This window comes from Cygnus atratus, chromosome 1 (assembly GCF_013377495.2).
Source record: "Cygnus atratus isolate AKBS03 ecotype Queensland, Australia chromosome 1, CAtr_DNAZoo_HiC_assembly, whole genome shotgun sequence".
Classification (NCBI taxonomy): Eukaryota; Metazoa; Chordata; class Aves; order Anseriformes; family Anatidae; genus Cygnus; species Cygnus atratus.
The window spans coordinates 56,633,367-56,660,616 of record NC_066362.1 but is presented as its reverse complement, the minus strand read 5'-3'; the positions used below and the strand labels follow the sequence as shown (position 1 = coordinate 56,660,616).

The window sequence follows — 27,250 nt, the reverse complement described above, 5'->3', positions numbered from 1 at the left end:
TCTCTCATAAGAAGTGTGTAGAGGCAGTGGCCAGAACTAATAGTCTTCATACAAGGAGAACAAAGACAAAAGCCTCACGTGCTTGCAAGTTTTGGCCAGGTAGGCACTATATAACTAAATTGGAAGCCCATAAGACATTTCACAGTATCAACTTTTAAAGCAGGGTATAGCATATTTCTACATATCTTCAGAAGAAAACGGGCAGAATCCAGCACCTGGATATAGCTCCAAAGCAGGAAGGAGACCCAGAAGTAATACAACTATTTTCTTGTCTTCTCTAATAGATAAACATCCTAAATGAAAATGGATCATGTAAAGTGTGTTCATAGTGACAGCACTGTTCTGTAAGGTGACAGCAGTCTTGAGAGTAGGCTTATGTTGCACAGCAAGTCCTAGACTGAACTTCCCAGGCACTCTGCTGGCTACTCAGCCACAGCTTCAGGCTGTGTATTTTTACATTGTATTTAGGAGAGCCAAACGAGAAACATCTCTAGATGGACAAGGTAGTAACCACCCCATCCTTATGAACAAATTCAGATTCCCTGAAAACTGAAATTGAGCCCATTACAAGCTTTCACACTTCTGAGAGCTATTAAACCTGAACTAGTTAAGTTTTTAATGTGGGTAGCATGGACAGTGCAGAGTCTGGTCTTAAGCTTGGGCTTACGTGATATTGCTGACACTTGCTTTGAAGAATTAGTCATTTCACAGGTGAGATGAAACACTTTGGTGAACACAACCAGTACTGCAGCAGCTGGGCTGCACGTATTTCCATTTTGATATTCATGCTCATGCTCGCCCCCAGACTGGAAGACGATCAGGCACCATTGCATGGATTGTGGGCACAAATACAAAGTGCAATGCAGCAGCATCATAACAAGAGTGGAGAATTGTTAGAATACAGGAAATTGTATTGAACAAACCTTGTACTCTGAAAGCTCCACCAACTTTCACGCACGCTATGTGATGGCTGTGTAGAAGCCCTTGTCCCATGCTTCGTTTCCTGCTACATCTACACCTCTCAGAGCAGAGTCCAACTGCACAATCTCACATTCCACAAAGCAAGTACCACCAGTGTGTTCCCTGGTCCAGGGCGCAGTAGCATTTGCATGTGAGGCCACAGGACAAGAGAAATCCTGCAGCTGAGAAACCATTACCCAGCAGAGTCCACCACACAAAGAACCATGCTAGACACCTTTCCCTGACTTGTGCTGTAGACCCTCCATGCTCCTGGAGGAGGATGCACTCCCTGCTTGGTGTCCCAAAACCAGACTCAGTGGCCTATATCATCCAGACATATGAGGTCTCACACACACATCCATAAAAACAAGAATTGTGTAAGAAGTGCCCAGAATAAATATGGGTAACTTTTTAAACACTTAACAGTATTAAGTGCAGATCTGAAATGAGGCATTAATTTTAATTAAAGTAAAATCTTAGAGGGCATTAACTTTAATTAAAGTAAAATCAATTTTTAAAAATCGGGGAACAAAGAGAAGAAATGAGTAAGGGGAAATCGGATTTTTCTTGTTGCATTTTTGTAAAAGTTCAAAGATTGGATGAAAATGGAACAAGTAGTGAGAACATGGTAAGGAAGGCCCTTTGTTGAAATCTGCACCTGGGGAGCCATTTCCTATGCAAGCTGAACTAGCTTTATTTAAATAAAACCAGTGATGACTGATCTACCTTTGTCTGCTCTGATACCAAACATTTAACACATTCTCCCCCCCAGCCATTACTCTCCTCCTACCTTCAAAACTCCCAGCAAACAGATAAATCCACGTTATGGCTGGCACGAAGAGGACAGTCAGAGAGGCAGCCAGGAATTTCCGTCGCCCTCTGCAGATTCCCAGCATTCTCTCAGGAGTGCAGATTCCCAACCCAGTGCCGTTCCTATGTCGGAAGCAAATAGTCCACAGCCTCCCACATATTACTCCCTGAAAAGTAAAGCAGAAAATGTTTTAACAGCTTATCTCTCTACAGAAATGTAGACATAGCCAACATTCCAAAAGAGTTAAAAGACCAAAACTAAAAATAGGGTTACAGCAATTGCAAAGCAGTACCCATTTCAACGTTAAGCGTAACTACTTATTAATATAGCAAGTTTTAGAAGTCCTCTGCAAGACAGTATGTCAATAAAACACATCATATCACCTAAACACACACTGAGCTAATCTTACAAAGAGACATTACCTTTAATTGTTTTTATTTGCCACACTTTAAACAAACTCTGGATCGATCCTTTGATGCATACACAGTGTGGTACCCCTGGTTAGATAAGAGAAAGCCACCCATATGTCTTCACCTGCTCCCAAAGAGTTAAAGTCACACCAGTGAATCAATGAGCCAGCTGCAGGTGGTCATGAACTCCAGATAGTGATTGGAAAATGAAAGGTAAAAACTGGGGTTAGAGGGGTGTTATTAAAACAACCCAGTTTGATCACTGCAAAGCAATGCTGATGAACTATATAAAAGGAAAAAGAGAAAATATGAAAGGAAGATTGTTTAGTCACAAACAGTGGGTATCAGGAGCTCTAAAGTGTATGCTATAAGAAAAGAAGAGGATTCGGGAAAGTACCACCATTTTTATGAGCAAAACCAAATTACAAATACAATCTTAATTTGTCTAGAATAATTGTTTTGCATTTCACAGAGGCTGAGATAGCAAAATAATCTGATGATTTTAGTTCACAGGAGAATGAATATTCCCATACCGATGCAGATATGTAGGGCGCAAAGATAATGTTTCACATCTTTTTCCTTTTTTTTTTTTTGAAAAGGGAAGAAAGCACAGGAAAGTCCAGAAAGGCTAGTAATAGGAGTAATAGGAGTTAGAAAAAGGAGTTAGAAAAGGGAGAGATTAAGTCAAAAAAAATCATGTTTTGTGTAAAAGGGCTTATGTTTACTAATTAAAAAAAAAAAAAAAGAAAAAAAGAATTGGTGTACAAGCATAATAGGGAAAGAAGCACAGACTCTAGCAGTACAAGGTGTTTAATAACAGCACTCTTTGGCTTGTGCTTAAACTAGCACTAGAGCTGAAATCAGCAATTAAAGCACTTCTACACAGACATATTAGCAATAACTACTGTGTGCCTTGAAAATATGTCTGAGCTTTGCAACCCCACGTATATTGCACTGAAAGTCAATTCTGAAATCAAATTACAGCAAAAAAAAAGAGAATTATAGACAAGAGAAATGGGTTCAGACAAAGAGCTTGGCTGCTGGGGATACCTGGCCACAGTAATCAGGCAAACTTACAGCTCTTCCTCAAATGTTCAATAGAGACCACTTTACTACTCTACAGTTTAAGAGCCATGATAGCACTCCTGACCTTGCAACTGATAAAATGGAATATAATTTGTCCAGAGCCAGCAGAAAAAGCATTGCATTGTGTCAGCTTTTCTACTCAATGAATGCCTCATCACAGAGATTTTGCAGAAAATATGTGGACAGACTTAATATTAACAACTGTAGTGTTGGAGTCACTGTGTTAGAGACACACATTTGGTAGATAAATTGTGGAGGACTCTTATCTTTATTCACTTCATTTGGATAACGATTACATTTCATTTCTTTTCCTTGCATCACATAGCTTGTACAGCTAGTCTGAAGAGAGTCCTTTACATGACTACTTGAAAAACATAGATGATTCTCCTGGGTTTTGTGCTTTACACTTGCTATACACAGAATCACCTACTTTAAGTAGAAATTACTAAATTACTACCCCCCCCCCCCGGTAACATCATGAGTGCACAATTAACATCAATCTGTGCATATAAAAATAATCTTTGAAGAAATTAACTTACAAGCAGTGTCATTTTACAATAGTAACATTTTGCAATGCAACATGCTTTGGACACACACTGCTCCTACCAGTGATGCCAGTAAAACCAACAGAGACAAGACTAAATGTTTCAGAAATTATGCAGTTACAGGTAAACTGATACACATTTTCAGGATAGTGACACCCAGACTCTGAAGTCTGGGGTACAGTAGTGGTAGTGCACTGATTATCCTGAAGCTGCATATTTAAGAAAAAAAAATTAACTAATTTTCCTAAATATTCTTTTAATTACCCATGAAAGTGAAGTTTCTGAACCGGGCAATGTGAAGGATGAAACTTTTCTGGCCCGTGAATGTAGAACACCTGAACAAATTAAATATAAGGAGCAACACTGAACTCCCAATTCATCTGCAAAGGAAAGCTAGGAAAGTGGGACATTGTCTTGTACAAATTGTCATCCTTCAGAAAAAAAAAAAAAGAACCAAAAAAAAAAGCCACATTATTCTGCACGCTCATGCACATCTTTTATCTAACTAAGAAGATACTTGGGAAAATCCTACACAGACAAGTCAGCTTGTGATGGATCACTCTAGGAAATGTTGAAGTACTTCATTTAATAGTGCTTTAAAAGAGAAAACAGCCATAAGCTATTTTAGAAGAAGTTTCTACTATCTCCCCATCTTCCTAAAGCTGTGAAAAGCTTCTTGATTCTTAGATACCAGTTTTCAGAGAATAAAATCACCACACCTGCTGAGTATTTTTTCCAAACTAGACAATGCATCATGTGCAAAATATACATAAGTAATTCTGTAAAAGGTCCATGAATGGTAATGAAGGTGTTTAGCTTAAAAGAAAAGCTTTGGACTCAATCATTTATTTATTATGCATTTTACTTGTAAAACTGTTACCTAATGTGCCATCTTCAAATATACTGGAAGAAGATACTGCAGTTGAGTTTTTCATTCAGTCCAGCAGATGACAGCTTGGTATTTGTCACGAAACGAAAGGGAGTGACAACAGTGGCTGAGCACAGAACAGGGTAGCACCATGCTCATTTCTATCATACAAGCTTGCCATTGCCTTTCAGACCTCTCCTACAGCACCCACTGCTCCTCCAGACTCCACCTGCCTAGGAGGACTTAGAAAGCAGTCCCATGGTAGGTGAGAGAGTCCAGTCACAAAATAACTAGTGGTTTCTCCTAATCTATTGCCTAATGTTAGTAGTTTCAAATAAACTTACTGGGCTACGCTGACAGACAGTGAGTAATACAGCAAGCTCAGGCCAGCTAGATTATTGCTAACAGTGCTATAAAGGGCTACTAGCTTGGACAACGCCTGTGTGAGAGGTCACAGCGGGAATTAAAATAAATCGGGTTTCTCATTGCAAAGACTTACTCGTGACCTTCTTACCACGTAGCAACAGTGAACTGAATGCCTTTCGCTACCTTTGCATATGGTTAAACGCTCCCATTAATCTTGTCAGAGTGGTCGCTTTGTTTCAAATCAAGGATTATCTCCTCAGCTAACTGTGAGGCAGCTCTAAACCAGTATGAGCAACACATACATTAAAAGCATGTAACACAACACTAATCACATTGGTATTCCATTTCTATTCATTTTTTTTTTCAATTATGGCATGACAGCTCGACTATGTCGGACATTCAGCAGGAGTTCAGTGGAACAATGGAAGTAATTATGAAAACAAAAATCAAACACAATTAACTAGATTTAACTGCTCTACTATAAAAAGCTTTTCCAACTGTTTCATACATTTCCTTGCATTTGTTACAGTTAATCTTATCCCAATAATCTTCCATTTGTTTTCTGAGCCACTGAAATGAATATGCAGAGTTAAAGCTGTTTATACACCAATCCCGAGCCTTGACTTTGCTGTGTTTCTTGAATTAATGTTATCTAGTTCTTTCTGCTTTTCCACACTTGCAGTCACAGAGTCAATGAACATTTCTACTGTAAAGCTTCCCCCTTGGCTCTGTGTCAACGTTAGCATCCATCCCTTAAGAGTGATTTTTCAGTTCTTCACCAGACTCAAAATATAAATAAAGGAAAAAAAAAAAAAAAAGCTGTATCTGAGCCAGTATCTTTGTACATTCCTTTAAAATACTGTTAATGTGGGGTTATAACAAGTTTACTCCTTGACAGTCTGTTTTCTATCTTCTAAGAGGATTGAAGCTCTGCAGTAGTCCAGTTCTGGAAGTTGGCTGTCAAGTGACAGATTTTTTTGCCATACTAGAGAAGAGTTTGGTACCATAAAGGTAGGGTGTGGAACAAACCCAATATAGTGCAATAAAAGACAGTAGAATTATATTGTAAATCTCTATTTAATTCAACACCCCTTTGCTAATATACTCCACTTCTCGAGTTATTAAAACAGAACTATCACTCTAAAGGAAAACACCATCTTCTCCCTCACCAAACTCTTCTCTCTCTCCCACATGAAAGAACATGCCACAGAAACAAATCTAAGGCTCCCTTAGCTCCCAAACTGTGCGAATTTTTTTGGCATTGGAGAACTTCTCTGCTGTATCACACTTCTTAGTCCAATGGCGTTGTGACTTGAAGGAAGGATTTGGAATAAATTCAGACTCAGCATCCCCCTCAGAAGCCACTTAAAAGGAACAGATTACAGCAGTTTCCAAATGCTATCGAATTTACTGTTTCTCAACTAGTTACAAGAAAGTAGTCCTATCTATAAGAGAGAAAATAGCTAGTAAGTTGACAGCACAAATGAGTTCTGCCGTGCTAACTGCTCTGGGGGCACACAGGATTGACACTTTCTGTTATATCTTCACTCAATATGTGCCGTGGCTCAAGGAAAATTCTGTTAGTGACCCATTAATCAAAGCTTTCTAGAAGGTTCCAGGTAGCAGGGCTGGAAGCAATGCCACTGCAGGCCTGGGGATCTATCCTGACAGTAGTCTGGTCACAGAGAGAAGTAAGTAAATAACATGCTTTCGCATTTTACCTTTCAAGCCACGGCTGCTCAAAAGAAGGAAAGCCTGAAACTTTAAAACTTAATATCAAGGAAGAACACAATTTAAGATTAACAGGATATGAAACTTTTCCTAAGCCTCCACTATGTCAGTGTTAATGTGAGCAGAAAAAAAATCTATCATTTGAGAAGAGATAGCAGCAACCAAACACATTCGTGACAGAAAGATCAACCTGTTATTGGCTGTTATTCACAATTCATTTGCACTCCAAGAATGATAATTATTTGTCAGAGCAGCTACTGACCTGGTTTTTCAATGAGTTCTCCAAACGCAACTTTACTCCAGATCCTCTCCTGTATGAGCACACAGCACCAGTATTTCCTGACTCCCCAGGTTATCTCAGGACTCCCCAAAGTCCAAAGAGAGTGAAAGAGCCTGACTTAGTTTGCACATGGCAGAAGATTAACAAGATACTCTCCATGCATACTCAAAGTACCTTACGAACTGAGAACCCAATGTCACTGAATTATGAACACAGTGGAGATCATGGCCAACCAGAAATAATAACTGGGGTAAAGAATCTTTCAGTACTAAAAAAATTCTGCTCCAGAATCATGGTTTTATACTCAGACCACAACATTATTACATATCTGAATTTCAGGCTTAAAAAAATGGCATAGCTCCACATCTTTGCATGAATTTCAGGCCCCTCTACCTGAAATATTTGCATGAGGGAAAAAAAAAAAAAGTTAAAATAATATCATGCTGCTTGTTCTTGGCTGGAAGAAAACATCAGTATGTTGTAGCATCATTGATCTCCCTGCCAGGATACCTGGGCATTTTTCTCCTTCACAATTAATTACTGAAGTGTTAGGGGTTTGTGCATTCATTATTTCCCTGTCTTACATATAGCGTACATGCAACCACACAGAAGACAAAGTGGTCCCTAGCTCAGAAGCAGGTCGCTACATGCATATGTAACACTTCTCTCTCCGATTTTGATGTTACTACTTTGCTTTCCATCTGAAGTACTTGGATGCTTATTCAGAAGCCATGTTTACCTTCATTAGAATCCTCTATGTACAGAGCTGCTCTAATGCAGAAATTGATTAAAGATTCATGAGCAAGTTTTGCCCAGGAGAAACAACTATTGCTTCAAGTGCTCCCCCCTGACAGAAGAATTCATGTCTCTCTATGAAGCAGTCCTATTTTGAAAAAAAAAAAACAAAAAACAGAACTAAAACAAAAACACCTTTATTTTACTACACAGATCTCCAACTATAGGTTAGTTTTACACAGGGATTAGTAACACACTTAGAGCGGCTCCTTACTTGTCATATGGAAAGAAGTTGATGTTATACTTGCAGATTTCTTAATACCACTATTTCATAAAAAGCAATGGACCAAGAGTCTATCTCCTCGACTCTGACAGTGAGGGGGAAGAAACCGAGGAAGAGTGGATAGATCCTACAGGTCAAAAAATTGTTTGTGCAGCTGGCATTGACAAGAGGGATTTTGACTTCACAAGCATGGGACCCTTGCTCAAGACAGGTGACTGCTAGGAAGAGATGGGATTCATCTGACCACATAGGCAAAAGTGCCTTTTCCTGTTGGCTGGCCAAACTTGTCATGAGAGCTTTAAATTGGAAAAAAAAAAAAAAAAAAAAAAGAGATTAAAACCAACCAACTAATGAGAAAGTGGTGGATTAGGTTGGCAAACAATGTATGCTGAGTGACGTGGTCGGGATGGATATAGGCTCTTTAGGAAGGACCAGTCGAGAAGGCAAGGAGAAGAAATTACTCTGTATGTCAGATCAGCAGGAACACATGGAGTTCCCCCTGGGATCCTTTCCCACTACTCACTGGTGAGACCCAGCTGGATTGCTGTGCCCATGTCTGGACTTCCCAGTACAAGGAAGGACACAAACACAGAGGTCATTAGCCGCTACACTTGTAAACACTCAAAACCCAACTGGACATGGCCCCGAGCCATGCTTTAATTGGCCCTGCTTAAAAGGAGGGTGTCAGACTAGAGAATTTCCAGTGCTCTCTCCCAAACACCATTCCATGATTCGGTGATTCTACAGTTTTGTAACCAGACACAGAACACACAGTGGTCATTCAATTTAAATCCTCAAAAATTCCAGCTGTGATCTACTACATAATACATGGATAATAATGCAGATACGTGGATGGTAATGCACATAAACAACTACACTGTGAAACATGCAGAAAAATTCAGGTTAAACTTTTAACTAGTATGATTCAATATAAGCTTCACTAGGATCAATTCAACCTGCATCAGTTCACCATAAATTTGGACTGAATCTCTCATAACTAATGGAAAAGGAGTTGAATTCTTATATAGGCACCACAGCGTTCACCTCATTACTACAGAATTTAAATATTACTAACACCATAAATATTTGTATCAAATTTATACACAAATAGAACAACTAATGTAATGAAATTTTCAAGAATTACTGGGAATTTCATGTTGGAATCATCAAGGAATTGGCAAATAGGAAAAAAAAACCTCCTATAAATATCTGACTGTGCTTGAAAGCAGAAGACAAAGCCTTCACCACAATTTCAGTGCTAATTTACTAAGGACATTATCCAGTCTCTCAACAGTTCTTTCCATGCTACTGCAGAGCATAAGACAGCACCGTGAGTTGTGAGCTTTTTTTGGTAAGTTTCCTGCTGGAATCCTTTTGTGTTGAGGTCAGTATTTCTCCTTTCTTAAGCATTATAGCATCCAGACATGCTACAAGGACTATTTCCCTAGGCTTTCACAGGGCAGAGTGGATAGGTGCTTTCCCTCCACTCCTTTTCAGCTGACATAGAAACAAAGTTCTTCACAGAACGGCAGAGGTAGGAAGGAACTGGTCATCTGGTCCAACACACCCTGATCCAGCAGGGCCACCCAGAGCAGGCTGCCCAGAGCCATGTCCAGATGGCTTTTGAAGATCTCCAAGCAGGGAGAGTCCACAACATCTACGGACAACCTTTTCTTGTAGAATAATGTGAATGTGGTAATGTGGTGTCAAGCACTTTTTTTCTTTTTCTTTGAGTAGGGAAGGCAGCTGTGGATTTAGATTATTGCATGTTGGAGTGTTCTTGAACATTGGACAAGGGCTTGAAAAACCAGAATTTATAAATACAGATTTCTCATGGCTTCTTATTCAGCACTACACAGATTAATGTAGGTATTAGACAAGAATGGCATGAGAGTTTAACCCAATTACACAAAGAGTACAAAAGGTGTTATCAAAGCTGAACAAAGCCGTGGAAACTAGCCTCAATAGGAGACAATGATAAAAGCTCTTACTACAGAATCCAAATATTCCATGTGTGGAGTTAGCATTTCAATAGAATCATAGAATAATTTAGGTTGGAAGGGACCTCTGGAGGTCATCTAGTCCAATCTTCTGCTCAAATTAGGTTGAATACTGTTCTTTCAAACCAACCTGTAATTTGGATAGATCTTTACTCTTCATTTAGAAACTATCATCTAAGGAGTGGTCTGCCTATAGAAACAGGGCAGTGAGCTTAAAGTTGCTGTCCTCTCCCCGCCTTTCCTCAAATTGTAGTGATTTTCACTAACATTTCCTTGTTTCTCTGTATGAGAACTTCAGTCTTTTGTAGTATCACTGATCTCATCATCATCACCATTGTTCTCTGAAGTTGCTTTAATTCTGCAATTAGATGAAGGTGGAGAAATTATTATAAAGTACTTAGCAAGTCCCCTGTAAAAGAACATGAATATACTGAAAAGACTGACAATATTTAAATGCACGTTATTAACACTTCCACTATAAATTTGATGATAATTCATCATTTTCAAGACAGAGGGGAGGTTGTCAGATCTTGTCTAAGAAAATAAGATAATGATGATGCTGAGTGTCTCTCCCCAAAAGGATGCAGAGGGTTGTGCAGTCATGGACACATCACATAACACTAGAACACTCTCAAACACAGTGTTTGAGGCGAGAGAATTGAAAGAAAGGAAGAACATCTCTTACTGTCTCTCCTAACTCCTTCGACATTCTAGTGTCTTTTACAACAATTTGACTCTTTCTGTGTCATTAATATAAATCCAGAGCAGAAGTAAAACTAACCTTTAGTAACTTCAACACTGGGTCTTCTGAGAGTAGGACAAATGCTGGTTAAGAGTATCAGAGAAGAATTAAGGTGAAGGAGTCCCTCACTCTCTAGACTGAAACTGTTGTTGACTGGACAGAAGTACTTCACCAGTGAGACAACAATGTAGTAGTGACTGAAAGTCTTATTATTAATATTCAGACCTTTAAACAGAATTCTGAATGACATCTGAGTTTTCTATACTGAATACTCATTTCTGCAACAATTCCATATATTAGATCTCAGTAACAGTTTAAAACTAACAGATCCTTAAATATATCGTTACGCAAACATACGTATACAAAAAACACCTATGTAACTCCAACCGATATCAAACGCAAAAGAATACAGTTGAAATATATTTTTAAGAAAAACTAGTCTAACCAATGGAGCTGCATTTAGAATAACCCCCTGTGTAGCAATACTGTCTAATAACTTTGCTCCCTTGCTTGTTCCAGATCTGTGATCTATTATGGTTGTCCACACATCCCTGGGCTCCCGGGCTTTCTTTAGAGTGAGCCAGCTAGGTCTTTCTGACGCAGTATCAGGTGAAGTTTTGAGGTCGATTCACTACAGGGACCATTCCCTACACACAGCATGGATGAGATTGCTTCTGGCTCCCTGAGCGCTATTACAATCTCTCGGCACTGTCTCAGCAGGTTTGCTGCCTTCAGGCATTGCCATTGTGCAACGCCTCAAGAAATACAACATATATCCTTGGCATCACGTCATGACTCGGGTGAACCGTGGCAGTTTTTTTTAAAATTGTATAAAGAAAGAAAAATAATAAGGTCTTGGGACTTGAAGGAGATCTAAGCCAAGTGTACTACACAATGTGGATGCAGCCAATCTGCTCTACAGGAGCCAAGTGCTGTGAATGATGGCCATTCTCTGCCTCTTGCCCTGCAGATCAGGATGTGCTCTCTGGAGGCAATGCCTCAGGCAATATAAATTTCAGTGCTATAGTGTCTATTTTGTTATCTACAGATGAACCACCTTATACATGTGGCAAAGCAGTATATTTTACCACAACCATAAGAGGCACAATATTTAGAATCTACTGGCTGTGTAAGCTTCAGGTACACTGCAGATACGGTACCAGTACAGACTGCAACCATTACATTGACCCCATGGCTAATATGACATCAACAAGTCAAGATATACCTCAAAACGTATTGCAACAGATAGCAATAATCACTATAGGTCACTGCATTTTATGCAGAAGAATTTTCTCAGTTGCTCATGGGGAATTGTCAGTAAGACAGCATAGAAATATAATGATCATGAAAACGATTCTAGCACACTTCTCAAAATAAAACTTTTTAAAACTTTTTGGTTGTTGCTAGGAGATGCAAAAATATAAGACACAACAATGCAGTTATTTGAAGGGCAACAAAAGTTGTCAGTGTTATCGAAAATGTACCACATTATTATTAGCTATAGTGAGTCACACAGATTGGTTGATTTTGACAACATATTCCATAATACTGTTTTTCCAAGATTCACCCATAGCTATGAGGATACATGCTCATATAACAAGTTTTGTTTATTACCAAGATTATATTAACTACTTCTTCAATGGATAAAAAGATATTTAAAAAAGGCTGAAAAGAGTATGTGTGTCCTTTTTATTTATTTTTTTTGCTGCTGCTGAGGATTGAAACTATAGATATAGGAAATGCTTGCAGTGATTACATACTATTGCATAGCCAAAAGAGAAGGTAAATCTTTCAAGACAGCAATGAACCTATATTAAAAGCATTTGAAAAAGTACAAGAACATCCTCAAATCAAATAGTTTGAATTTGAGTAATATTTGTTTTCCACTAATTTCTGAGCTCCTATATTGCATAAACTTTTTTAGGCAACGTATAACTTGGCCTTGAAAGATCTAAAGTTAAGTTTTCAAGTACTTGTCCTTATTTGCCTCAAAGTTTCAAAAAGTTTTAGCATTATTTTGTCTGTCTTGTTTTATGGAAATGTCAACCCATACCTTGTAGTGACAGTATTTTTTTACATCATGCTATTGAAAGAAACTTAAAATAAATTCCAGTTATTAGAAGTTGCTCCGGTACATCAGGTGAAGACAGCTCAAATGCAATTTCTGACTATGCTAAGAATGACAAAGCTGGAGATGAAGGACAGACCCACTCAGTGATGGAAAGCTATTTATATCTCTTCTATAATATGCTAAAAATGTCTGGTACAGTTTTAAGAATAGCATGATCTTACATTTGGTGGAATTTTGATGTAATGTTGTAATTACAAGGTAAATGGTGACCTAAGTGGCTGATTCTTCGGCCATGATTGTAATTCTTACTTGTTACCCAACCTAAAACACAGTGGGTTTCTTTCTGTAATATGCATTAGCTCTAAAGTACATACCATTGACTTTGCATTTTGGTGGCATCAAGCAAAATCATTTAAATTTGATTCAATTTCTCTTAACAAGAATTGACTTTTAAAGAAAACACATTTATTCTTGAAGGGTTACAACTCGATAAAATGATAAATATGGACATTTAAAAGCTTTAAAGGTTCGTCTCCCAAACTGTACTTGAGACTATGAAAACTGGGAACTTTCCTTTTTTTTAATAAATGAAAGCTGAAGTTGCTTTAGAACTTCAAGAACTGAACTTTACATAAAATGCCACCTCCTTATGGCTCATAAGAATATTGTAGGGCTTAGCAATGCCATTACAGGCATTAATTAAAATGCACATGCCCTTTGAAAGACAGCTCAAACCACTACAGGCCACTGATCACAAATTCAGGCTGTTACCATGTAGCTTTTGAAATTTTTGGAGTCAGATTCAGGCAGGTATTCATCAGCTAGGTCTGCTACATTGCAGCGCCTTCCAAACACACTGTGTTGACAATCTGTTTGTAAACTTTAATTAACAGATGCCTTGAGTAAATTATGTCCAAAGAAATCAAAGATCCTTTAATACTTTACTGTTGAGAAGACCTTATATCAAGTACTCATACGGAAATAAGAATCCATGGTAAGACTTTTTCAGGTTAATATTATAAAGCAGTAGTATGAAGTAAAGCAGAACTTTATAGGTAGAGTCATGTCTTTTTTGCATCTAAATACTTTAGAAGAAGTAACATTTGAATGTGCAATACATCTTGAGGTATTTTTGTCATCTTCAAAGCTATATTCAATAATATGATCAAACACCACAGGCGTCATTCTTCTAATACTTAAAGTGACTGGCAAATAATTACACAAAAGAGTTCAGGAGGAAAACTGCATTTGCACAGCAGTGATAGAAGAGTTTTATCGGGCTTGAAAAAATGTGAAACACAAACAGTTCTTGGGAAAATATTATTTTACTCCTTGTGATAATGAAATACTTTATCAGTATAAACAGTTCTTTTCTAGCTGTTCTCAGCCTTCATTTGAAGGTCTCAAAATTTTCTGAGTGCTTCTAACGTTTTTGTAACATAAATGCTATATTATAATTATATCTAAATTAAACGTCATAATATTTACGTCTTTGGGAGTCTCTGAGTGTTTAAAGTGAAAATTTTAAGAATTTAAGGAAAAATGGAATTTACTATTACACAGCAAACCAATGAAAATGTCAGAAGCATTCAAAAAGTCTAACTAACTCCAGTGAAAAAATCTCATTTCTTACTAAGCAATACCTCAGTCCTCATTAATATTTTACCACAGTAGTTCAATAATCTTGTCTAAGTGCCACTAAGAAAGATTAATGAATCAGATCTACATGTTTTGTGTATTTTTAAAATTTATTTTTTTCATAATGACATGCTGGATTTCCTGCTTAGTTTTTAGTGCCATCTGTGAGTTTAAGAGATTTTGGGTAAGTGTATAAAATTGTTTCACTTTGTGAGTAATAGGAAAGACCTGGAGGTATAAAAATTCAAAAGTTTATGGGGGAAAAAAAGTTCAATCAGTATGCTAATAGCAATAACATTATCAATTGAAACCCTAGAGCTACCATGACATACGTCCCAGAAATTCAATCCCCATTGCTTTTGGTGAATCAAAGTGGAAGAAAGCAAAGAAACAGGCAGTTTCAGCTCCAACTGAGAAGCCAATGAATGGGTTTACACCAGCATTTTAATTCAGAGAACCACCGTCATCCGTTTGACAGAAACCCCCCAGCATTCTTGTTTACTGCAGGTTGAGCTACAGGACTAAGGCATCTGAGAGGGCACAAACTGGATTCCCTTACAATGAAACAAAACCAGAAGACGCAGTCCAGAAGTGTATGCTAAAGGATGCTAAGGATGTTCAGTTGCTGGGAAAAGACTGTAAGTAGCCTAGCATAAAAACCTTGAATGCATACGGCCTGTGTATCATGTTCTCAGCATCAACTATTTCACTCTACAAATCCACTCCTGCTGCACCTCAGTGCTTGCTAGCATGGACAAAGCTGTACCACATTAAGCTGCAGAAAAAGTCAAAAACTGCACAAAATGTGAACTGAAAACACCAAGTTTCATATAGCTGTATTAATGAGGAAGAATTCACAGGCCGTGGAACTGTCAGGAAAATCAACGGCTGTGATCAAATGCAAGTTTTTTCTTCATCTAAAAATTAGGCTATAGAAGAATTCCTTTTTCATCATCCCATTCATAACCTGTCTCATGTTGAAGCATAAGAGCTCAGCTAATTAGGTACCTGATAAAGGTAGCTTATTTGGGACATTTTCCTGCTTTTGCAATTACACTCAGAAAAGTAGGTAGAGATAAATTACTTATTTAATGTCAACTTCTTCCGTCCTGAAATCTACAATTCTAAGCAGTTATTTCCTCAAAGGTGCAAATGAAAGGAATTAGATGCATTGTAACTTTGCTTCAGAGAAAAAGTTTAACTCACTGAAATCATACATCCTGATGTTGTAGTTCTAAATGCTTCTAAGAAAACAAATGGGTTTCACCTAAAAGGGTGCTCCATTTGAAAGTCAGCTGTATAATTCCATAAAGTGCCGGCATTTCTCAGCAATGCACGCTGAAGTGTTGCAATGCCACAGTCAGACAGCAGATGTCATGTTGTTTAGCAAGATGACTACAAGAGTCGTCCCTGATGCCTCCAGGAAAGGGGAGAGGTGAATTACTCTCTCTGACTACAGTAGGCAATAAAAAGTAATGACACACATTTGCCAGTTGCAGAAGAGCATACAGTAGTCAGGCACTGGAAGAAAGCCCTGCTTAATCTTAGAAGTGAGTGGTTGGCTTTTGTGAATAGTGTGAATTACAGTAATGCTGTGCAAACAAAAACTTGCAGTCAAAATGGCAAGATTTCTGCATTTTTCCTCCTCGCAGTGTAGTGACTTCTTCCACAACTCTGCTTATGTGCCTTACTATAGGAGGATCACATGCGAGAAGTGGTGTGCAAACGTAGGAAGCTATAGACCTTGCAATCTAAAAGTTTCCAAAAAGAAGGTGTTCTGATCTCCACAAAACAGAGTATCAAGGCAGACTGCTAAGTGCCTTGTCTATAATGAGACAGTCTGAAACCTGTACTGAAAAACAGATTCCAAAGAGCATCCACTGCCTTAACCAAATGTTTTTCCTTGTTAAAAGAATGATTACTTAGGGAACCTTTCCTGCCATGACAGTCTCCCCCAGTTCAACACCAGAGAGTATCAACACTCACGCTCTCAGTCTCTGACCAATGCATTCTTCAGCAGCACACAGAGAAAAAATAACTGTTGAGAAGAGACTTTTTTTCAGTTCTCCTTTGTTTTTTGCATTTAACCAAGTTTTTGAAGAGATGACCCTTTTGGGGTGAATGTTTGTAGGAAGTTCTCAGTGTCACACTTAAAAAGTCATTACATTTTTACCCTCTCAAACATTTTAAAATATAGGAAAGTCTAAGGGCTTCTTTCAAAAAAAAGGTCTAATCCGCAGTCCAATGACCTGTCACATGCCCAGTATTTAATGCTGACTTACAGCTCTAGAAAACAAATTAAATATCATTTTCAGAACGAATGATAATTTTCACAACAGTTTACAGAGATATTGAGGGATGAATTTAACTACTTGGTCAGAGTCCATCCCATACAGAGGAAACTCCGACAATTCTGCATCCCCCCAAAAAAATCTTCTAGGACAGAAAACACTTGCAAAACAGCTCTCAGCTCTGCACAGAGTTAATCAAAAGGCAGGAGAAACATGTTCTTTCTGTGTTGGGAGACAGGCAGGGCTACAGCCTCCACCCTAAGGATCATCTGAATCTGACCTTTTCATGTCCATGCCTACTCAATATGTAAAGAAGAAGCCAATGCAGATCTAAATTCTACCTGCCTAGTCATATTCTTTCCACTGACAAAGTACATTCTTACAATACTTAAAAATTGATATTACAATAATAATCTTGTTCTTTTCTTCCAATTTTATGTGGGTTGATTTAAGTTAACACTGCTCACTCTATGCAAATGAACAGGAACACAAGCAGCTGTGTCATGTTTATGTGCATGGACAATTTGCAGAACTAATACAAAACAATGTTTTTCATTTTGGCTTTGCAGACAGGAAGTCGATGGACATTTGTATGAGCTATGGAGCTGACTTTCACAATCTAGGTCTCATGAAAACACGCACAAATTATCTTATTTGGTTAAAAATCTCTCATTTTGAGGAAACGGCTGCAGAGCTGTGACATGGGATCATGATCCCGTGGAAAACAGAGTGTAGTCTCAAACAGAAGTTATGTAAAATCCTAGGCACTGGAGCTTTAAGCAAGTTACTTTTCCTGTGACAGTAGCTGATTTTGCTTTGTGGCAAATTACAGAAAAGGAGATTTCAGCCTAAATAGGTGTTTTGCAAATAATAAGGTTACCCCTTCCTTTTCTTTTCATTACCCAAATAGGGTGGTGGAGAAAGGAGCAAGAACACTAACGAAGCTGATAGGAATGACCTTACAAGCTGCTGCCAGGTCAAAAGGATCATCTCTGTAATGCCCACACATCATTAAAAATCACTGCTTTCCTTGGTAACTGGTAACTGCAAATCAGAGAGACATCCTTGTGCATTCAGTTCACACTTTTCCCCCACTCGCATCTAAGTCTGACACTATGATTATTAGTTTAGACCCTCATAATTCTCACATTTAGGTAGCGTGAAAATGTGATCTGACCCAGTGGGTGCATCATTCACCTCCACATCCTTCACGGATAGAATGCAGTGGCTGAGAGATACTCCACTTCTTTTTAGGAAGTCAAAAGGAAAATCAAAACACAGAAGAAACAGAAGAAAAAATGGAAACCTAGATTCAAATTACATAAAATGGGTTATTAGTTCTCTTTTGAAGACAGTTTTCTCATTATCATTTATGAAATCCCTGAAAATAACACCTTAAAAAAGCATATTCGTTTTGTCATTCTTTGGCTTTGCAGAAACAGGAAGTTGTAATAATAATTTAGTTGCAAAATTAACAATTTTTTTCAAAGGTTGTAATCTAGAGGTACATACCATATGAAGTCCAAAATTTATTTCTGTTTGTTTGTTTTATCTGCTTTGCCACTGCGGAATGTTTCCATTATTATAAAGCCACTTTTATGAAGACTAAACAAAAATGCCCATTTTATATTAAATACCTTGAGGTTCTAGATTTGGAGACTTTCACAGAAGTTATGAGCACCCAATACTTCTGTAAAAACAAGGTCTTACAATGTCTCAAATTAAGAATTAAAATTAATATAGCTAGAATTAGCAACTGGCTTCAGATATGTAGGCTCTGAAACATTATGACCTAAATTACAATGCAAAAATAGGCCCCAGAAGGGAAAGGCCATACCCAATGAGGCACCCCTTCTCACAGTACACAGAAGACAGAGTTCATAGAAGCATTAAAAGCATCTTTGACTATTTTATTTTAATTTTAATATTTTTTCACAAACTTTCAATCATTTCTGTATTGTTTGGCAAATTCCAAGAGTTTGGAAATGAAATGAAAGTCTTTTCCCCTACCTGAGCTCCAATAAAAAAAAAAAGGTTTCTTCTTCACTTGCTACCTGTAGTCTTTGCCCTAGAAAAGCGAAGGCTAATCAGAATACACAAGATTCTGTGCAGAATACACAATCAGAATACAAAAGATTTCTGTAAACAGAAAAGGAACATAATCTACTATCACCCACATATACTACAAGAAAAATCCTGTATATAAAAAGGAATATTACTTTAAATCCCTACCTCCCTTTGTTTTTTTAAGCAGCAATTCATTTTACTTCATCATCACAAATCTCTTCTGGAAAACAATCAACCAGCTAACTCAAACCAACCAAAGGAACAGAATACCCACCACCCCAACAAAGAGCCCAAGCCCAAAAATCATAGCGTTATAGATGACTGAGCGAACAACACTCAGAGATTAGCTGCTACTGTGCTACTGCAGAATAGGTATTGCGACTCATTTCCAGCACTGATATGCTTCCCAGAAAAATAAGCAAACCTCCAACTTCTTAAAAAAAAAAAAGTTTTTTCTAAATAATACATTATCTACTCTGCTTATTCTGTATTTAATATACACACATTTTTCCTCTCTCTCTCATTTAGCACCAAAATAAGCAAACAAAGTCAGTATTTTTCTTCTAGCTTTTCCTTACTTCATGATGCTTTTACAAGGAGCAAAAAGGTTCTATTTTTCATGCAAAGATTCCAATTGATGAAGACCATAAAAGACAAACATAGAAGGCATGACACAGGAATCTCTTCAAGTGCAGTGCTTATCATAAGGCAACATGGACTCTTCAGTTCATTAGATGCTCCACACAGTTAAATTAGTATTTTCTAACTGGAGGGAGGACAAGGGAGAAAGGGAACACTGTAGTGACTACTCAGGCTGAGATACAATAAAACCTATATATGCCTATAGCTTCTATGATATATCTCATATTTTCAAGGGCTAGCGAATTCAAAGGGATTATAGAACTTGCTTGTACATTGGCAAAGGATGTTGCTGCGTCCCATCAATCTATTAAATGTGTAGAGATCTGTAATAAGACTACAAGGAACAGTTTGAACAAACTTTCAATGGAAATATATGTGTTGTGAAAGCACCAAAAGAAACAGTCAAAGAAGGAATAAGAGAAGTCATTTATCGATGGCACCCCCAAATACACACCAGTCACCAAGGCAACAGCACTTCTGTGTGCAGTTTCACAAGAGGTCCAGTTTTGGAAAAAAATGGGCAAAATCAAATCATTAAGAGAAGGTGGCAGGAAGATAAAGAACAGGATCGGAACTAAAAAATACCCAGGCAAGGAGGCAGGACAGCAGTGAAATCAGCAATGTTGCCTACTGACTTACTGAGATGGAACAGGATGAAGAGGCCAAGATTGCAATCACTGTCAACTCCTAAAGAGTACGAAATGTGCAGTCAGAAACACCATGTGATCACCAATCAAGAAAAAAACAGCAAATATGATGAGGACTTAATAGTTGGCATCTCTTATCCTGCATGTCGCTACAAGTAATCCCAGTCCAATCACCTGGGCACGTCTTCATTATTCTGGAGATGTGAGTAAAAGCAAAATCTGTGAAAGAGAGTGTGAGAGAGGAAAACCTTTTGTGAAGTCTTTCCCTTCTATAGGGCTTCTGCACGATATTTCGTTACACTAGTTGCACAATTGTGAGCATACATGGTCCCAGGGCAAGGACACTAGAGAAAGTCACTGGATGCTCATGGCAATAGCTTAGTATTGCCCCTTGCTGCATATGTGAGGGTGCTGGGGGATGCTGAATCATACGATCCCATTCAGAAATGCACACTTGCTGCATGGTCTCATGTGAAAACATATGCCACATGATCAAATAACTATCCCTAAGCATCTTACATGCTGGGATTCCAGTAATTAGAGGCGTCTGTTCATAAAATGGAAAAAAAGAGATGTGTGTCACTCAAGTATAAACACCCTTGTCATGCGAGTCCTTTCATGCTGTCTTCTGTAAAATGAACCGCTGGGAAAGGATAAAGCAACTTAATGTCCTAGAGCCACTAAAAGCCACCAGCTCTACTGTGAGCACTGGTACTAATGTAGTAATCAATTGCCTTTTCCTACACGTTAGTCTCAGCCAGTAAAGCCCCATTTATCAATGCTAAAACCAGGCAGAGTCCTTCCTCCAGTGGCATCGGGCCAAAATTAGTGATGCACACGGATTCAAGTCTACCCCTGCTGTCGCTGTGAAATTCCATGCAGTCATGGTGAACGACAGAGTGACAGCCATGAAGCAGCTGTGGATTTGTTATAATTCAGTTAAGAGCAATCTGAGGAACATTTCTGCTCACCCTTCTGCTTTCGTACTCTCCACAGAAGGAGCCATGCTTACAAATACATCACACATGAGCTTATTGCTATTATTTAGCTTATTGCTCCTATAAGCACTAACAGCCAATAGATGAACTCTCCATTGCATCTGGTGGAATAGTAACAACTTTAAGTAAACAGTAATGATGGCCTCCAAGAGCTTGAAAGCTGAAAGACAAAACAGGCAGATGTTCCATATCTGCAAAAGTACTGGTAGATAAAATTGTTGCAACACTGATAAACAAAGCATGTTATATAAGTAGCTTCATAGGCTGTAAATACCTGATGCATAGTTAGTGCTTTACCAGCATGCACATTTAGTATTGCTGTTTGAAGTTTTAACTCACTAAATTACAGCTCCCAATACCCTGCCTCTTTAAACAGCTTTTTTCCTTTGAAAATATTACAATGTAGGATAAGGCAACATTTCATTAACATGCAAGTGCTGAAAATAATAATAATGAACAAACACAGTCACATTCTGCAACAGACAGACATTTTTATTTCATTAAAAAAAACAGACAGTAAAAAAGAGCCTTAAGAGAAGAGAAGCAGTCTATGTTTGCTCTAATGGGAGGTAAAGAAAGAACAAAGGAACTTCTGACCCCAGGCACAGCCAAAAATAAAAGCAGCAATGTGGCTTCTTTCTTCACCCAATTGCTGACTCTGTACTCACTTATTCCCATTACATATCATTCAGATATGCAAAGGAGCTGGTAATTTCTTTAGGGGAGATTTTTGCCATGTTATTTATTAGCTAAGAAATATTTCCTGACACATGCTGAATTTCTGACAGACTTGCTTGGTTTTGACTCAGCCTTCTGATAATTACACAGCAACAGTGCCTATGAATACAAGTAATTTCTGTTTGCTTCTTACGCTATGATTATTCCAGTTCTCCTGATAGCACTTACTGAGTCATTTCAAATACGATTTATTTTTTTAAAAACTTTTACCAATTCATATTACTTGCGGTTTTTCGGCCTGTTTGTTTTGTCTTAATCTCAAATAATAGTTAGATTTTTAACATCCACGAAAATGGCTGTATAGTGATTAAAGGTATTGCAAAAATCCTCTGTAAGTAGAAATAATGTTTCCTCACACATTATACCTCAACTACTGTACCTCTCTTCAGCCTTCTGCTTTTCTGCTACTTTATTCCTACACAGAGAAATACAGTTCCTAAGGCGGCAAGGCTTTTTGAATGATTACAGGCATCTAATTTCTAGTCCTGGTCATACCTAGCATTTTTGTGGAATAACACCTTGCCTTTCCCCACTTGTGTCAGATGCCACCAGTGGGTTTAGTAAAGGAAAGAAAAACGTTGGACACTATGCTGCACATGGGAAGAAGACACATTGCTCAGCTGCTACGGGGACAGAAGACTTTTTGCCAAGCCTAGTAAACTAATCCATGCCCTCCTTTTTCACAGAAGGACATGTACCATACAGGCCACTCACTACACAAGTTGACACAATGGTCTGACATGATGAAGCCAAAAACATTTGAGATGCCTGGTCTTTTGGGCACTGCATAGGGACTGTAGTCCAAATCTAAACATGCTTCATATGCAGCTGTTTAAAAATTCATTTGATTAGGACTTCTTTTGCATATACATGAACTCCATCTTGTCTATTCATTACCTAACACTATAAAAAAATGAATCTCCAGCAAAACACTAGGATAAGTTAAGTGATTAGCTTGGTAGCTCTAGGCTAGGCTTAGTTAAAATACCATGCCTGAGAGGATAAAAACAAGTGCAAAAAAGTTGGAGCTTTGTGCAAAGCAAAAAATTTGCATCCAGTTTGATGATAGAAGATGCCTGGCACTAAAATTAAACTATGGTCATGAACCATTAAGCCTAGGCCCTATCCTTGATCATTTTGAGTGTGTACATTGTTTATCTTCGAATTCTACTTTCTTTCTTTTGGATGCTTTGCACCAAAATTTTATTGATCGGACAGCATCGTGCATATAGCTATTAAAACACTACAGAAGAGCCCTAATTTCTTTTCAAACTGTAACTGACAAAGTCAGCACGACAATTAGCAGGAAAATGAAATACTCTAGCAATCTGTTTGGAAATCTAGAGATTAGAGAATGACTGAAAAAGCTGTAATCACCTGGTCATTTGGTTGAGAACATCCTTATATATATATATATATGTATGTGTATATATATATATTTAAACACAGTCAAACATTTTAAAGTCTTATAACTCCTGTGGAGCAGCGGAAGGGAACAGGTGAGCCAGAGCAATAGGGGAAAACAGAGATGGAACTTGAGAGGAGTAGGATACCGAAAGAGCTTTGATGGGGTTTCTAGCCCTTTCCTAGCACTCCCACTTAGGTACAGAGACTGAGGAGCCAGAACACCCTGGCATGACATATAAGCACTGCAGCTAGCTAGAGCATTGACAGAGTGACTTTTCAAGCAGTTAGTCTTCTATGATCTCTCAGAAAATAAAAGATTGTTATCAAAGGCAGCTCAGCTCTCTGGAAACGGAGCAGCATTGACAGACCAGAGACATAATGATCTCTTCCTTGCAGTTGGCATACTTGCACTGCACAGTTGAAGAATATACTAGAACAGACTGGTGCATTTGTTACTCTTACACAGCGAGTTAGTTAAAGGGTTAACCATGCCTCCTAGCAGTGGTGAAATCTGTGACAAGTAGCACATGGCTGACTTCTTTATTGTTACAGAAATAACACACTGTCTCATTTTTAAGTGTTGGTAAGCTTTGATGAGTTTGTTTACTATGTCTGCATGCAATCCATCCACATGTAGTTCCTGTATTTCTTATTCAACCTCCAGTTCTGTTCAGCCTAAACAAAAGAAGGTATTACATTGTCTCATGGTGCTCTTGGTGATGTTCAGCATTTGTACAATTCCTGATTTTTGGAAATTCAGGAAATACGATGTTTTTCACACCTAGTACTATATATTATACGTTATGGGGTTAGTTTGCATGATCCATACTTCTAGAAAGCTGGCCACATCATGTTTATCACGGACATTAAAACAGCCCCAGCTAATATCACAGAATTCCAGACAGTTATTTTTAATTTATTCCAAATTCTCTTTTAAACGGTGGGAAAAGAAATGGCAACTACAAGGTACTTTGTCCCAGCTTGCAGTACCATGGGCCATGGGTCCCATTATGTCAGCTGCAGTGGGATCGGCGGGAAGCTTTCTGCTACGGGCAGCAGAAGATACCTGCCACCCCTCTTCCCTGCAGGAGCTCTCCAACCTGAGGCGGTGGTGCATTCTGCTGCTGGAAGCTTCTGAGAGAAATTACCTGCTGCTTTGTGTGGATAGCAGACAGTACAACCACCACGGATATCCCAAAACATAGATACAGCTTCTGTGGCTACTGAAACTGCATCATTATGATAAAACAGGTTAGTAACTGCATACAAACCTTTTTAGCTTAAGCTTCTATCTCCTTTCCAGCTCAGTTCAGTAACTTCTGGAAGGCCATACTTCCAATAGCTGTTATGATTTTTTTTTCTTGTTAACAAATTTTTGAAATAGTGCAATCACTGCAGATGCACATTTTGACTATGCTACATCTATACATTCTGGGCAGCATCTTCCACTAACAAAAAATCAATGACTGCAACTACACTAAGTGTACATCACAAGAACTTCTTGTCCATCATTACTGCATATTTCCTGTGCTTTATCTGTTCAATCTTACAAGTAGCAGTAATAAATGTTGTAGCCATAACTCTCCTTGACAGCATCATATTTAAGGTTGCACCCTTTCAAAATGTGTCTTGTAGAGATGATATATTAAATGGAGTATTTGTGGCATGGATGGAGCTGTCTGTCCTTCTCAGTCAAGGGAATAGGAGAGTGTTCGAAACAAACCCCTCTGAGCACAGGAAAACCTCATGTCTGTATTCCTGATGAGATAGGCAGCATAAACCATAAAGTGCAAATTGGGGAGCATGTTGTTTCATCATGGATGTGTGCCAAATGGAGATGGTATTGCTACAGGAAAGGACAAAAGTGGTGTAATAGCAGTGGGAGATGTTTGTATTTAGAGTCTTTGCTGTGGATTATCATAGAATGGTTTGGGTTGGAAGGGACCTTAAAGACCATCTAACTGCAACCCGCCTACCATGGGCAGGGACACCTCCCAGCAGACCAGATTGCTCAAACTTAAACTATGGCTTTGAACACTTCCAGGGATGGGGCATCTACAGCTGCTCTGGGCATCCTGTTTCAGCGCCCCGCTACCCTCACAGTAAAGAATTTCTTCCTAATATTTAATCTAAAACTACCCTTTTTTAGTTTAAAACCATTACCCCTTGTCCTGTCACTACACTCCCTGACAAAGAGTCCCTCCCCAGCTTTCCTGTAGGTCCCCTTTAGGTACTGGAAGGCTGCTATAAGGTCTCCCCGGAGCTTTCTCTTCTCCAGGCTGAACAACCCCAATTCCCTCAGCCTGTCTTCATAGGGGGGGTGCTCCAGTCCTCTGATCTTCTTCGTGGCCCTCCTCTGGACTCCTTCTAATAGGTCCATGTCCTTCCCTCTCGTGCTGGGGGCCCCAGAGCTGAACACAGCACTCCAGGTGGGTTCTCAGAAGAGCAGATTAGAGAGGGAGAATCACCTCCCTCAACCAGCTGGTCATGCTTCTTTTGATGCAGCCCAGGACATGGTTGGTTTTCTGGGCTGCAAGCACACAAAATACCATACTATTTTAATAAAGGATACATCTTGCATATGGAGCCCATAATCTTGCATTTTCAAATTGATTCAGTATGTTTCCTATGGTAATTTCTATCAACAACTTTTCCACTGAAAGTTTGAACAAGTTACTACCTCACAAATGCTGTCAGTGCAGTTCAGAGCATTGGCTTTAACCCTGCAAATAAAAATGTGCATGTCTTCTTCTCCATCTTCTACCTAAAATAAAAGGCTCAGTATTACCTACTGTCAACGCACCCTTCACCAGCTCCAAAAGAAGACGTGCAGAACTCTCCAAGGATCATCAAAACAAGCCTGCAAATACACTAGGTCTGGCTCTACACAACTGTAGTTTCCAACTGTGCAACTACAGTTTCAGATCAGTCCTTGTAAACCGCTGTTCTTTACCACCGAGGCAGCTGACAGTGCTGTAGTAAAGCCAAGTTAAAGGAGAGAAAAAGAAAATGGGATGGGGGGAAGGGGAGGGACATGACATAACGGAGACTGCTTCAGGGAGAAGACGCTGAAAAGTTTGAATCATGTTAGTTTACCCAAAAACCCCCAAGCATTCACATGTTGTAACAGTTTGAAAACTTTATTTTTTAATATGGATTGCAAAGCTCAATAAAAAACTAATTACTTTTTTTCTCTGCAATTAACAAAGTAATTAAATCTAAAATAGCAATTTGGACCAGGTACACCCACCCAGACATCTCTAGTGTTAGTTAGAAGACAGTGAGCTAAGTCCTTGTTTCAGAATCCCGGAATTGCAGCATGTGCCAGAATTTTACTTTCTTCTTTTCCTACAGTGTTTCATCAGTTCTGATACTTAAAAGCATCTTCTTTTACAATGAAATTACAAGAAAGCAGATCCAAATCCCATGATGTGCCCACAGATTTGATCTGTTGAAACTAAGAGACAAACTGTTGATGCCTCAAGCAGCGTATATAATTCAGCTATAGTTCAAGAGAGGAATTTGTTTCAGTCTTCAAGAAAAAAGAAAAGTATCATGCACTGTCCAAGATCAAATTGATTTATTGAACATAAATCGTGTCATAACCATTGACAAGTGGCCACAAAAATGGCCACGAGTCTGTCTATATGAATAACTGCTGCAGTTGGCTCCCTGTGCAAAAAACAGGATCTGAGGTATCAATGATTTTTTATTTTTATTTTTTAAATTAAAAAAGGCTCACACGGTTATTCAATCTGGAAAGACTGAAAAACACGGCTTGCTTGGCACAGATTTCCAAAAGGTTCCAAAAACATAATGTTAGCAATTGCCATAGGTATGAAAGGTGTCCCTCTCAGAGAAAGCTGTTTTTTCAGGTTAGCTTTTCATGATTTTTTTTCCAGTCAGGAAATATGATTTTGTATCAATAAAACTC

The 27,250-nt window shown here is 38.5% G+C and overlaps 1 protein-coding gene across 3 annotated transcripts in view; it reads right to left on the bottom strand.

Annotated features, from left to right (window-relative positions):
• LARGE1 (LARGE xylosyl- and glucuronyltransferase 1) overlaps nucleotides 1-27,250 on the bottom strand; it is a 285,860-nt gene that overhangs the window by 201,829 nt on the left and 56,781 nt on the right. For all 3 annotated transcript variants that reach the window (XM_035569242.2, XM_035569241.2, XM_035569240.2), the window contains exon 3: nucleotides 1,751-1,937. In XM_035569242.2, coding sequence (XP_035425135.1) covers nucleotides 1,751-1,856 — 106 coding nt within the window. In that variant the 5' untranslated portion in view covers nucleotides 1,857-1,937. The remainder of the gene's footprint in view (nucleotides 1-1,750; nucleotides 1,938-27,250) is intronic.